Raw genomic sequence first — 13,947 nt, forward strand, 5'->3', positions numbered from 1 at the left:
GGTTCGTGCCCCGGTCCAGGAAGATCCCACATGCCGCGGAGCGGCTAGGCCCGTGAGCCATGGCCACTGAGCCTGGGCGTCCGGAGCCTGTGCTCCGCAACGGGAGAGGCCACAACAGTGAGAGGCCCCTGTACCTCAAAAAAAAAAAAAAAAAGACTATACACTAAAAGATATTTTGCATTGCTGATTATAAATGTGATCTCATTGCTCATGAATCATAACAATTAAAATAATCCCTGTATCTTCTAAAGCTTGTGGAGGTTGAAAAGAACATCAATTAAGTTTACTATGTCATTGAGGATAATGCCATCAAGCAATAAATTTTAATATTTTAAGAAGAAGAATAAAAAGGTATGAGCTCCTTGGTATTTTATGTACATCAAATACTCACATCTTCTATCAGAAGTAATGATTCTGCATCTGATTTTCCTGGAAACCGGATCTTCATGTCCTTGAGAACAAATAAGGTCTGACTTGTTAGATCGTCTTCTTGTTCTTTTGGTCTCAGTTGCCGCAAAGACTCACTCTTAAATTTGAAAGAATACAGATATTTGGAGGGGGTCTTATTTCATTGTGCCACTATAATCTGAAAGATATTTCTAGGTAAAAATGATGCACTTTTAATTGAAAAAATAACAATATAAAAGGAAGAAAATAATGTTGTTACATTTATTCTTAGCATTAAAATCTTAGGATTAAAAGGGTATGATTTCCCAAGAGTGTCTTTCACACTTCCACACAGTTGTATTTTATGTAGCTCAAAGTACTAAAACAAAAATACAAGTGTTTAAAAAAGACTTCCTGGTCAGTTTAATTTTCTACATATACCTTAGGCAATTCTTGATTAGAAAAAAAAGCATTCATTGTTACCCAGTGCAATTCATTCACTTATATTCTTCAGACTCTTCCCTTTGGAAGCAAATTCCACATTAAATAAACAAATTAAATAAGTCCCTGGTCTATGTGAAGGTACATGGAGATATCTATTTGAGCATTTACAAGTAAGCCTGGTTGCAAAATAAATTCATTGACTTCCTCAATACTGAATCTCTGGGATTTATGCTAAGTTATAAATATATATATATGTATATATATATATATATATATATATACACATATATATATATATATACATATATATATATGTATATATATATACACACACACATACACACATATATATATATAACTAATACTATATGTTAACTTAATATACAGAAAACATTATAAACAATGCTGTACTTCAGTGCTCTAAGGATAATTTACCAATAGTTTATTTTTTTAAACTATTAATCAATAGTCCCATTAAGGAAAATTTTCCATACAACAAATTTCCCCTAATTTACAGATATACTGTACAGTATACTGAAAAATCACATATTTACTCAGATGATTTTCAACAAAATTATCCTACTCCATCAGCAAATGGAAAATAAAATACTATTCTCAGTGTTCATCCTCAAGTTCTGTGATACAGTGAAGTCTGCCTTTTAAGAGTCCATACGCAGTTATAGGTGAAGAAAGATGAATAAACCCAAATGCCAGGAGACCATGAGTTGAGTTATAGAAAGGATCTGAAGTTCAATCTGTCCTCCTCCCAGCTAATCTCTTTGCCACTTAAATCCTAAGTACAGCGCTAATCTCAGGGGAGCAAAACAGAAGACTTACCATCGGAGAGTCAGTAGAGCTGGCATCATTACTTTGAGGCAGATGTCTCATGTAGGAGGAAGCACGGTTTAAAGAATGAGACCGAGACCCTGAAGCTGACCGGGATGATGATATCACTTGTTGAGCAGAAAAGGGGCGGTTGTCTGCAATGGATGGTGATTGAGAAGAGATGGACCGAGGGCAACTGACTGAACGCCTTATGGAGCCTATGGATGATGGAGAGGAGGGATCGCACAGTAGCAGAGTTAGAAGAAGTTCTCCACTGTATTGGATCTATACAAAGTGATAATTAGCAGGATGGCAGTAAATGTCAAAGCATAGGCATCATCATGAGAATATGAGTTTGAAGTTAATTCTTCAATTTAAGCAGTGAACTTGGTGCAGAACCCCTGTCATGTATAAAGAATGGCTATCATGAGAATAATACTTATACGGTACTTTAATGTTCTATTCTCAAAACATGACATAAAAGGAACAAAAGAAAGGAACGCTAACATGTATGGAGCACCTTCTATAAACCAGGCATCATGCTAGGTGCTTCACTTTTATTTTTGTTCTCACAGAAACCCTCTGAAGTACAAATCTCCATCACCTGGAGACTCAGAGAAAGAAATTTCTCAAGGTCACATGACAAGAAAGTTACCAAGTTCAGATTTAAACCCTGATTTAATGGCAGCAACCTCCCTCTTTCTATAATGTCATGATGCCACCTACTATCTTTGGACTAGACCGGTCACTTATTAGAATCTGTGTAGAGGTTAGAAATAGAATATTTTACAGTAGGATTCATAGGGGGAAATGGATAGGAGTCTATAGAATGGCCAGGATAAATGGATGTTATAAAATTTAGGGCCCATGAGAATAAAATAATGATAATAAAACAGAAGAAAAACAAAGATTACCCTAATGAAGTTTAAATATGTAACTGGTTATTATAAGAGTAGTACTAGACAGATAAGTCTTCTTATTCACAGGATAGAAGAATTTTAAAAATTAGATTTGCATTCCTACAGTAAAAGATTTAAGTGAAGAAAAATGTCTGGATCAAAAGGGTTGTTATCAGAACAACTAGGGAAAACCATAGAACATCTTCCTCAGGGCATATTGAGAACATTTAAAAAAGAGAACCAACCATTCCAGGTAAATTTTAATTCCTGACACAGAGAAATAGAATATCACTCAATATTATCAACATTTATATCTTTTTTAGTACATATATTCTATATACCCTCTGTTGTATATTCTCTCTCTCTGCTTGGGAAATATATCAATCACTCTTCATTAATTAAATAATTTAATAAAACTCACATGAAGGCAGGTTGAATACCCAAATATTTCTCTTCATTAGCTGTTGAAAAAAATTTAAACCTTTATAAAGGGAATGGACATGAACCTTATATTTAGGGAAGTATTTCTAAAGAATATTTTGAATTGATGATAAGTCTAACAGTCCTCTTTTGGTTCTGGAGAGGACCAAAAAAGTATGCTCATTCAAGCTATAAAAGATGTTAAAAAAAAAAAAAAAAAAACCTTCCATTTGTTCCAACTATTAACCTCCTTCTGAACCTGAAAGTCATACAATTTTTTTAAAGAATGGTGCTTCTAAAAAGGGCTGTGTGGGGTACATAACACTGGTCAATCTTCTACTAAGAAATACCCATAAGCATGTACTAATACCCACACCTTGGCCCTGCTCTCTTCAAGGGCTTACGATGATGGGTTTGGACATATATAATCTGATCATAGCTGCAGAAAGAAATATCCTTTCTCTTGAGTCACCAGAGATTTCCATTTTTTCCTCTGCATACACTAGAATTCAGACAGAATAACTAAATAGCTAGATATGCCAATGATACTTAGGTAGATTAACAAAAAATGGTTGAAACTTGCATACACAAATTATCTGAGAAAAAAATACTTCATATAGTTTTGCGTAGGACTGCCATATATCAAATCTAAATATATCCTTTGGTACTGTAACAAGTTTAAATTGCCTAAATTAACTATCTACAACAGAAAGCATTGTACATAATCTGGATTTTTGTCCTCGGTTATCAACATCCCTTTGTAGAGAAAACTCAAGGAGTGTTTGTGGTTAAAACATTCCTTCCTTAATGTAAGATTAAAGAGGGAATATAAAACAAATTGAAACCCTTGCTGCAATTCTTAATGACTAGAAAAACAAATAACCAATAAGGAAAAAGATATTAATTGAAATAGACTCGCTTTAAAATGTGAATTTATACTTAAAAACATTTCTAGTACACTCTTTGTCTGATCTCAATTTATTAACGTATTGGTCTGAGAAGAAAGAAGAATCTCAGAGCTATAGGAGTCCTAGCAATTTTTTTCTCACCACTACCCTTATCCTCTGTCAGTTCCTGCTGTTAAGGATACACACATTAGCCAATAGGAAAGGGGCTCCAAAACTGACAAAATCTGGGCAGAACAATGTCAGCTTCCAAAAGAGAAACAGAGCCATATTTACACAGAGATGCACTGAAAGTACTTAAGGAGTCTTTAAGAAAAAGGGAAATAATAGATAAAATAGCTTACAAACTCTGGAACAGGTGCTCAATAAACATATATTAAAGGAGTAAATAAACAAATGAAATGGAACATAATACATTATTTCCCCTCCAAACACATAAGCCCTCAAAGACAGGAACTTTAGCACGTATCTTTATGGAATAATTTGGAAGTAAAAGAAAGAATATTAAAAATCTTCAACTATTAGGTCTGCATTCCTTATGCATCTTCTCATAAGTCTGGAAGGCCAGGTTTAAAACATACATATTATCAGGTAACTATTAAACCATTGCTGGAAATAGAGAAACAAAGGCTCAGAAATGTGTTTATCGCATGATTGGACCGGTCCCTTTGTGGAGCCCTAGGACGAGGGAGGACAAGGCAAACAGCGAGATGAGAAACAGAGGTTAAGAAAAGTCCTGCTTTGGAGGCAGCCATCAGGAAGGGGTAACCGACTGAGCCTGGGCAACAGCAGTACCACACTGGACATCTGGGGATGAAAGAAGAATAACAGACACAATAGTGGACATTTGGGATCGAAGAAGGAATGAAAGACAGGAGAAGGGAAGAGAGAGAAAATGGGAAAAGGAATAAAAGAGGAAAGAGGAAAAAGGCAGCAGGAAAGGAAGGAGACAGAGAAGCTGGTTGGTTCCTCTCCTGAATACTTCCTTCCTATACACCAAAGCCCTGACTGAAGTGCTTACCCGTGACGAAAATGGGAGGGAACAAAACTTCCAACTATTTCACAATTGTGTGGCTCACAGATACATTCAAGTCAAATGCCTAGGGAGATCCACACATTTTTAAAAACAGGCGAGAATATGAAACAAAATGAGTGCCAGAGTGGGGAATGCAATGAGAGAATATTTGGGCTTAAAAGAGAATGCAGTCATCAGATCAACCATGAGGCACATTTTATACAATTCATGCAGAAATCTAGGACTTAACAAAAACTTTGAAATATAGAAGAATGGACCGTAGAGATCCTTAAGTCAACTCTTTTGTTTTCTATTTGCAGACCCCGAAAAGGGGATCTGTGGGATTCAGACCTAATCAAGGTCTGGTTGGAGAAGGAAGTGGGATAGAATCCAGGTCTCCTCACACACAAGGGTTCATCTGGCCCAAAGTCTTTTTATTGAGTTCAGTAATTTCAGTTCCATAATTTTTCACATAAGAACTAAATTAGCAGAAATCAACTTACTGGATGGTTGGATTAATCTGTAGTTGTTGGACTGTTTAAGATTACATGTAACTTGCTTTTCTCTTTTCTTATTTTGGTACTCTTCTTTTTCATTTTCTTCTGATTCTGAAGAGCTGCTGCTACTACCGTAGCTGCTGTCACTGCTGTAGTACTTCTGTCTTTTTGTTATCTCAGTACTCTCGGGCATGGAAGACAGAGGCTAAAATGGAAGGAAATGTGATATTTTGTTAGAATTCAAAGAGGCTCATTCACATGATTAGTTACTACTTTTAATTTCCCACTTATGATTACTGCTTTTCACTTAAGCCTAAAAAATCCCCCCAAAGTACCACTGCTCTAATGCTATCCACTAATTGTTCTGTTTCTGTGAAATATTATTTCTGAAATAATATAGTTCAGTCATGATGAGGAAAATGCTGTTTATGCACGATTCAAATAAAGGACCAAAATATCCACAAAGCATAACAAAATAAAGAAAAAAACATTTGAGATAAAAACATAAAAAGCAAACATAGCTTTTCTTCATTCCATGCAGAATGATTACTCATTACTCATTAAGACTCAGAGGTATACCTCTGTTGTATCCCTAATGTTCAAAATCACTCAAAAAATGTGTATTTGTGTGTGTGTGTTCACTTGAGAGAGAGAGAGAGAGAGGAGAGAAGGAGGGGAAGGAGGGGCAAGAAAGGCAAAAGTAAAATAAAATAAGGAAGCAGCAGCCAGATAAACCACTATAAGTAAAATAATCCACTATCAATAAAGTAGGCCACATCTTAAAACAGAGCCTATGAACCTATGATACCCTCAGATAATATGCAACAAGAAGCAAGGTATTCCTCACATGTCTAATTTCTCTTTGGACATTTTTAGAAATAAAATTTTTTAGTTAATTATCCACTTTCCAAATTGGCCATGCACCAACTCACAGCTTTTCTTGGAGGATTCCTACCTCTGTTACATAGGATCTGGCCATAATGGAGCAACATTACTTTCCATTGCCCACACTACATTTTCATAAAGGGATATAATGTAAAAATCAGTATGGCATAAATTTTTTAGAGGATAAGTGCCATGTAGAACGGTAAATCTGTAAAGATTTAAAACGGCAGGCTATCATGTTCCAATATCTCCATCAGAATCACTTGTCTCTGAATCTCCCAATCAATGTGTTTCCAATGATGCCAGCTGAAGGAATAAAAGATAAGGAAAGTGGGACATCTTCACTTCAGAAAGAATGTGTACAACCAAGAGCACGACAGTTTTGTAACTTAGTCATTTTAAGAGACAATTACACATGCCACATGTCTCTTATTCCTCCTGCGGGAGGTTCCTGCAGTTGTATACTAGTTTCTTGTTCTCTGTTAATTCAAACAAAAATGCTTTGATGTTAGCATATACCATAATGAAATCCTTGGTTACCCTGAGATTTCACTGAAATAAGGTATATCCTCTCATGTAACAGTATGTAGGATGAAAGATAAAGAAAGAACTAGCATTTCACAAAGTGCCTGGAATACATAGTAAGCCAAAGCATCATGTTCTTAAAGTTACTGTCTTAGCAAAGGATGAAAAATAACCAAAGCAGGGAAGTAGTTTAATACACTAAGGTACCAACTTGTGTTTAAAAATATGTTCTCCTTTTGATAGTCTAATATTTACTGAGCACTAACAATGTTCAAAGAGATATGCATAAAAACATTTACCAGTAACACAATCATCAAACATTTTGATAGTCTTAGGGAATATGAATTCTAGAGGAAGGATGTTTCTTCAGAAGTCTAGCATACCCAGAAGAAACAGTGGCACAATCAGGCTTGCTAGTAGTGCCTTCCTTCAAGTAGGCAAACAGCTTTAAAGTTTCTTAAGGAGCTTGACTACATAATGAGTTACTCGATCCTATAAAGAATCACAAAGGGAAACGGATAGTTGAACCTTTGTGTCATATACGCATTTGGGATTTGTTAACCAATACACTGTTAAAGCAATAAGTAATAAGAAGTCACAGCAACATAAACTCCAAACAGTGCCGTAACTACAAACTGGAATTTGTAAACCGGCGTTGAATTCTGACGCAAACCATACCATTTATTTTTATGTCCAATTGTATTATGAACTGGCTCATATATTAAAATATATATAAATGGCATAAAGAATAATAAAACAAATACCAAGTACCTAGCACTTGGCTGAAGAACAATACTAATACTTTATGTGATATTATTTACATAGCTAATTAATACTTCTTAGATTCTCAAATAAGTGAAAAGTTATTTCTCCCAAGTTTAATTTAACCTTGATAACCTTCAATTATTCTACCAGTAAAGACACTGGAAATCAGTGTTTGACATGTGATAACAACCCTCTAAACAGGAAAGGCTGCTTTGAAGTTTGGCTCACTCTAGACCCTCAGTATACCTAAGGTTAGAAGTTATAAAAATACTTTTACTTCAGACTGATTATGCAGTTTTCAACACTTCAAAATATTTCTGGTGTTAATAATTATAGGAACTAACCAATTCATTTCATTTCAATGAATACATTGTTAGTTCCTACTATTTGCCTGGAATAAGAGGGGTTGAAAAATACACAGTGTGAATTCTGCCCTCTAGGAGGTTTTATTTTTATTTGGATGATAAGCCTTATTTGATGAAGCAAAGGAAAATATAAGACCGTAGAAGACTGACTTAGAGCCTTTGCATTTGCCAATCTGCCATGAATATTGTGCCCCCAGGTTGCCTCATATCTGGTTTGCCAAATTGCTAAATAATTAATATACAAAGTTTAGAGACTTTCCGATGTTTTCCAAAATGAAGCAATAACTCATGAAGGTATTCACTTTTACAGATACTCTAAAAAAATTTTGTTCCAAAGGAATTATCAACATCTTCTACAGTTCTTTGATATAGAATACATAATTCAGAAGAACAGTGCCTGACATTCAAGGTCTCTGGTCTTCATCAGATATGTATCTTTTACCAGGTTCATCTTGCACCAATTTACTCTCCAAGAATCTTCCACCTGAGTCATACCAAATTCCTTGTCACTTCTCCAACACCCTAGGCAGCATCATACCTCCATGTCTTTGCCTTTAATGTTCAATTCAAATGGCACTGCCTTTATGAAGCCATCCATAATCTACCAATCCCTTTCTTTTCTATGTTGCTGTAGCACTTCCCACTCCCTTAATTACAGTACTTGCCACAATATACCCTGGTTTTTGGTTCACCTATCTGCCCTTCCACTAGTCAGTGAGGTCCTTGTGGACACATTCAACAAATTTAATTAATGGTTTTGAGAACCTGCTAAGTGCCAGATGCTGTGCTAGGTGCTAGACATGTAAAGATGAAATATACCCCCTATCCTCAAGGAACTTACAAGCTCATACTAAGGCAAGCATGCAAACAATTATTTGTGACAGCTGCTCTATAAAAGTGTCACTTGTGGTACAGCAATAGAAGGAGGGGACAGAAGATCTAAGTCCAACTAGGAGAATGAGGGAAGATTTCACAAAAGCAGCAATGGTTCATCTGGATTAGGAGGGGGGTCTCTAGTCAATCAAGCAATGAATCAATTATTCTTTTAATAGGCAAGCCTTCCAGGTGTATAGAAAAAGCATGAAAGCATGACAGAGAATGATGTATGTGAAGACATAGTAATAGTTCAGTATTGCTGAAATGTAAAGTGAAAAAAAGCAGAATGAAAAAACTTTCCAAGACTTTACAAATTCAACTCTTTCCTACTCTACTAGCAAGGACTTTGACATATAACAAAAGAACATGTGGATGGATGTCATCACCACAGAGCAGATGAAGGTAAAGCAAATTACCTGTCTATTTTTGCCAGCATGACAGCTTTCTATGTCTTCCTAGAAACTGTAACTATTTTTCCTTACAAAATTTCAATATTACCGTGCCATCAAAAGATGGGGCTCCCCATTGGGATCTCTGGAGTCATGATTTGCCTGATCTATAATGCTACACGTCTCTGATAATTATATGTTTGGAGATAGGAAAACATAATACTGAGTATAGAATGAGGGTACCAGTTCTAGGTGCTGCTTGGCCCTGACTCACAGGGCTTTCACTAGATGAGGGAAAGAGTCAGAAAATGAGGAAAACTATCAAAACAAAACAAAGCTTCTCCTGAGTATAAGAAAGCATTATCTTCCCAATTCTATCTTCACTGGAAACACAGTCCACAGAGTTCCTTGAAAGTGGCATCAGTCATTCTCACAGTGAGAAATACGAAGGGAAAATCAACTGTCCTTAGTAGAGTCTACTCTGATATTAAGGAAGATAAAGGTACTGCACCTTTGGTCCTCGAGACTTGGCAGTTTTGCCCATCAACTTTTCGTCATCAATTTCACATTGTTCCAGAAGATCCAAAATATCTTCCTCCTTAAAAAATATTTAATTAAAATCGTGATCACTAATGGATTCCAGAATTAATTAAAAGATTATTAATCTTGTGTACAACAAGGATTCCGAAAAGTATTTAACAAAGATTGCTCAGATCAAATGAGAAATAAAGGGTCATGGCAAACCCTCTTAAAGAAACTTTCACTAAAACCTGGCAATAAAAATAATACTTAGCTGAAATCTATTATGTATTGATTATCATAAACAAATATATCCTTATGTTCTAGTATACTATTAAAATCTTAGAATACAATATTTCAATAAATTAGCCTATTGGACACTTTAAAATTTCTAAAAGTTCACTCTAATTTTTCCAGACCGCAATTTCATCAATCATTGCTGTATCAATTAGTGCAAAATAATATTACGACTGCAGACAGAACACTGATGATTGGCCTAATAGTTTCATTTAGAACAATCTAATGTTAGTATTTAGGTAATAGGCACAATTTAATGAAACTTTTAAATTTTTAACTCTTGCACACGAGTATCTTTAGAACTTTATGAAAGGTTTTCACCCTATAGGCCTAACACCTTTTCTCATGCTCTTCTAGAGTCACTTTGAAGTCAAAGGGTAAAGTTATAAAAACATACACCCAAGTGGATGTTGAGCAAACCAGAGCAATAGGAGTACAACAGCTTTACTAAATGAAGTAGAGTTAACTGCTTTCATTGAGTTATTTATTCAACCTATAAAAATATCACAACTTCATTTATATATTTATGATTTATATCTGTGTTTCTTTTTTTAAAAAAAGGGTTTTAGAGAAACTAGAAATCTCACTGAGCAATGGAAATCTGTAAAATAGGTTACTCTTCATCCCAATCTAAGATTTAGCTATTAAAATATCAAAAGACTCTTAACATAAAGTTTGATTAAACAATAATCCTACAAAGGATTCCAAAGACAGCAGCACAAGACAGTTAAAAAGTAAGGAGTTCTGGGCCTCCCTGGTGGCGCAGTGGTTGAGAGTCCGCCTGCCGATGCAGGGGATACGGGTTCGTGCCCCGGTCTGGGAGGATCCCATATGCCGCGGAGCAGCTGGGCCCGTGAGCCATGGCTGCTGGGCCTGCGCATCCGGAGCCTGTGCTCCGCAACGGGGGAGGCCACAACAGTGAGAGGCCCGCATACCGCAAAAAGAAAAAAAAAAAAAAAAAGTAAGGAGTTCTGCTTCTGCTTAGGAGAAAGAAGGTCATATAGACAGCATTTTCATCATAAGAGCTAAAAAAAGATGATAAACTAAATAATCATATATTTTAAGACATTAGAAAGCTGTGGATAAAAGTAGTGTAAAAAGAATTATACCAGAGAGGGAAAAGTTCTCCCTAGGGGAGCAGAGATAAGTGGCCACTTTCTACTTTATGTTCATTTGTCAGGTCTGGACGCAGATGAGCAGAGATTAGGTCTACAATAGAGAGATTCTGTGGGGGTAAATAGAATCCAATGGAGTTTTCAAAGGTCACATGGGCTACTGAGACATCTAGAAGAGCCCCACAGAGCTGGTTCTCTTCGCCTGCTGGGTCTTTCCAATAGCAATTTTAGTTGAGTATGTAGTAGAATAGGAGGATAGAGGCATGGATGGAAAACCAGAACTAGAGAGAAGCTCACGCACTGCAACAAAGAACCCGCGCTGCAACGAAAGATCCCACATGCCTCAATGAAGACCCACGTGCTGCAACTAAGACCCACCGCAGCCAAAAAAATTAATTAATGAAATAAATAAATATAAAAAAAACAAATAAAACTCTATAACCATCACCTGTAGTGTACACATTATTTTCAAGTAGACTTGGACATTCACTAATATAAGTACCATATTGAGTTAAAGCAAGTCTCAATTTATTTTACAAGACTGAAATCAGAATATGTTTTCTAACACCAATAAACTAAACTAGAAACTTTACCAAAAATAAAACTAGAGCTTTTTAAATGTATGGAAATTAAGCAACAAACTTCTAAGTAACCAAAATAAAAATCAAAAAATAATTTGAAATGCAGTTAGTAAAAATGCAATATATAAAAATGCTAGATATAAGGGTAATATACAAAAATAATCAGGTGTTTACATCCTGGCAACAAATTAAAAATAAAAAAATTTACAAACAATATTACCAGCAACAGCAGCACAAACATCAAATACTTAAAAATAAATTTAAAGAAAGATGTGCAAAAACTATAAACTGAAAACTACCAACTGAGCAGAGTTATTAAAGATCCAAGTACATGGAAAGATATGACATATTAATGGATCGGTGGATCGGAAGACTCAGTATTGTTAATTCCCCAGAAATTGTTCTGTAGATTCCTCAGTCCGAATTAAAATCCCAGCAGCCTTTTTTTGTAATTAAAAAAATTAATCAAAATTTAGAATCAAACTGATTCTAAAATTTGTATGAAAGCATAAAAGGACCTAGAAAAGCCAGAAGAGTTTTAAAAAGAATAAATTTGAGGACTCACACTACCTAGTTTTGACACTCATTATAAAACAACAGTAATGAAGACTGTGTGAGTGTTATATAAGAAGAGGCTCCCAGATCAATGGAAGGGGGCAGGCAAAGTGGTGACATTAAAACTAGATTTTGAAGAATCAAAATGAGACTTGAAGCCTATTTATTATGTGCCAAGGTACTTTAAACAGACTAATTAACCTCAATTTTATTTTCACAACCTGTCAAGTATAATTTTAATACTACTATTTTAGTGATCTGATTGATCAAATAGTTTAATGTAAGTTTACAAAATTAACATGTGGGGGAGCTGGAATTTGAATGTAGGTCTATCTGGCTCCAGAATCTTTAGGATTTCTAGGAGCAGAGTGATGGGAAGATGGAACAGAGGCTGCATCCAGAGGAGAGAGAAATGACATTATAGAACAGGTAGAGGAAAATGAACAAAGGTCTCTCACTGTCTGGGTCAGGAAAAACAAAAAGACCACAGAACATAATTCTAATGGTGGAAATACTTGCATATGTCAAAAGAGGGAAATTTAAAGGAAAAGAGCATTGGGGTATACAGTATTCCTCTGCTTCTGTCCCTTAGGCCTAGCCAGCTTGAAAATGGCTTTATATCCTCCTGTTGCAGAATTTTAGTGAAAAGACCATAGCAAAATCTATCTATAATAAACTTTATCATGATTTTTGAATCACTCAGTATAACAGGGTATCCAAGATACTGGAGGTATCACACTCTAGGGAGATTTCCAGTAATATAAAATATAGACAATTTTAATAGGTCTGTGTGATGGAATGAAGAACACAAGAAAGGGTAAGTATGTGAGTAAATATGAATACTTAGAAAAATATTAAAGACCACTGACTGTTTAGACAACAAATAAAAACTTATTTGTCCAATGGAACATTAGCAAGCATGATGCTAGCAGAGGCTAGATTAGTCCCTGCACTCTGGGCTTGTCCTCTTGAAATGCTCCATTTTGGAACCCTGAGCTATCGTATTAAGAGATCCAGTTACCCTCCTTACATGGTCATGTAGAGAGAAAGAGACACCCAGCCTGCTCCCCAGATGTTCCAGCTATCTCATCTGATGCACCAGACACAGGAGTGAAGCCTTCTTGGATTTCCATCCCCAGTTGAGTTGATAAATGCAAATATATGATTCACTCCAAGCTAGCTCAGCAGAAGAACCACTCAACTGAGCCCAGCCAAGACTGCGGAATAATGAGCAAATAAATGCAATGGCTTATTATACTGCAAAAGATAACTAACAGACCTTTTAGTAAGGCAAATAGATTACTCTGTGTGTGTGTTTCAATTACTTCTCATATGCCAGGTCTATGCAGTATCAGGAAAAAATTATTGTATAACGTTAGTTACAATCTAACTATGTAACAATATAGTTACATAGTTAACTATATTGTTAACTATGTAACTCATAGGTATATCTCATTCTCAAACAATGAGAACATCACAAACCACTAGGTTATTTCAATCTATTTTTTTATTCAGTTATGTATACATAACTCTGTAATAAAACATTTATTACAATAGATTACAACATAATATCAACATTCTCTACTGCTTAACTTGTCTTGTTAAAAAACATCTTATTTATGAAATCATTTGGTTGGTTATGAAACATTCCCAACTGTTAAAATGGAAGGAACGTGCATCTTA

General features: G+C 35.4%; 1 protein-coding gene across 4 annotated transcripts in view; it reads right to left on the reverse strand.

Annotated features, from left to right (window-relative positions):
- Positions 1-13,947, reverse strand: part of TTLL7 (tubulin tyrosine ligase like 7) — a 155,475-nt gene that overhangs the window by 38,031 nt on the left and 103,497 nt on the right. For all 4 annotated transcript variants that reach the window (XR_014293258.1, XM_082611963.1, XM_082611962.1 and 1 more), the window contains exons 14-17: positions 9,709-9,795; positions 5,399-5,597; positions 1,669-1,874; positions 392-526 (exon numbers count right to left, since the gene is read on the reverse strand). Coding sequence is in view for 3 of the 4 variants with exons in the window: in XM_082611963.1 (XP_082468089.1) it covers positions 392-526; positions 1,669-1,874; positions 5,399-5,597; positions 9,709-9,795 (627 nt within the window). In the remaining variant the exon portion in view is untranslated. The remainder of the gene's footprint in view (positions 1-391; positions 527-1,668; positions 1,875-5,398; positions 5,598-9,708; positions 9,796-13,947) is intronic.

This window comes from Mesoplodon mirus (assembly GCF_964341445.2).
Source record: "Mesoplodon mirus genome assembly, chromosome: 3".
Lineage (NCBI taxonomy): Eukaryota > Metazoa > Chordata > Mammalia > Artiodactyla > Ziphiidae > Mesoplodon > Mesoplodon mirus.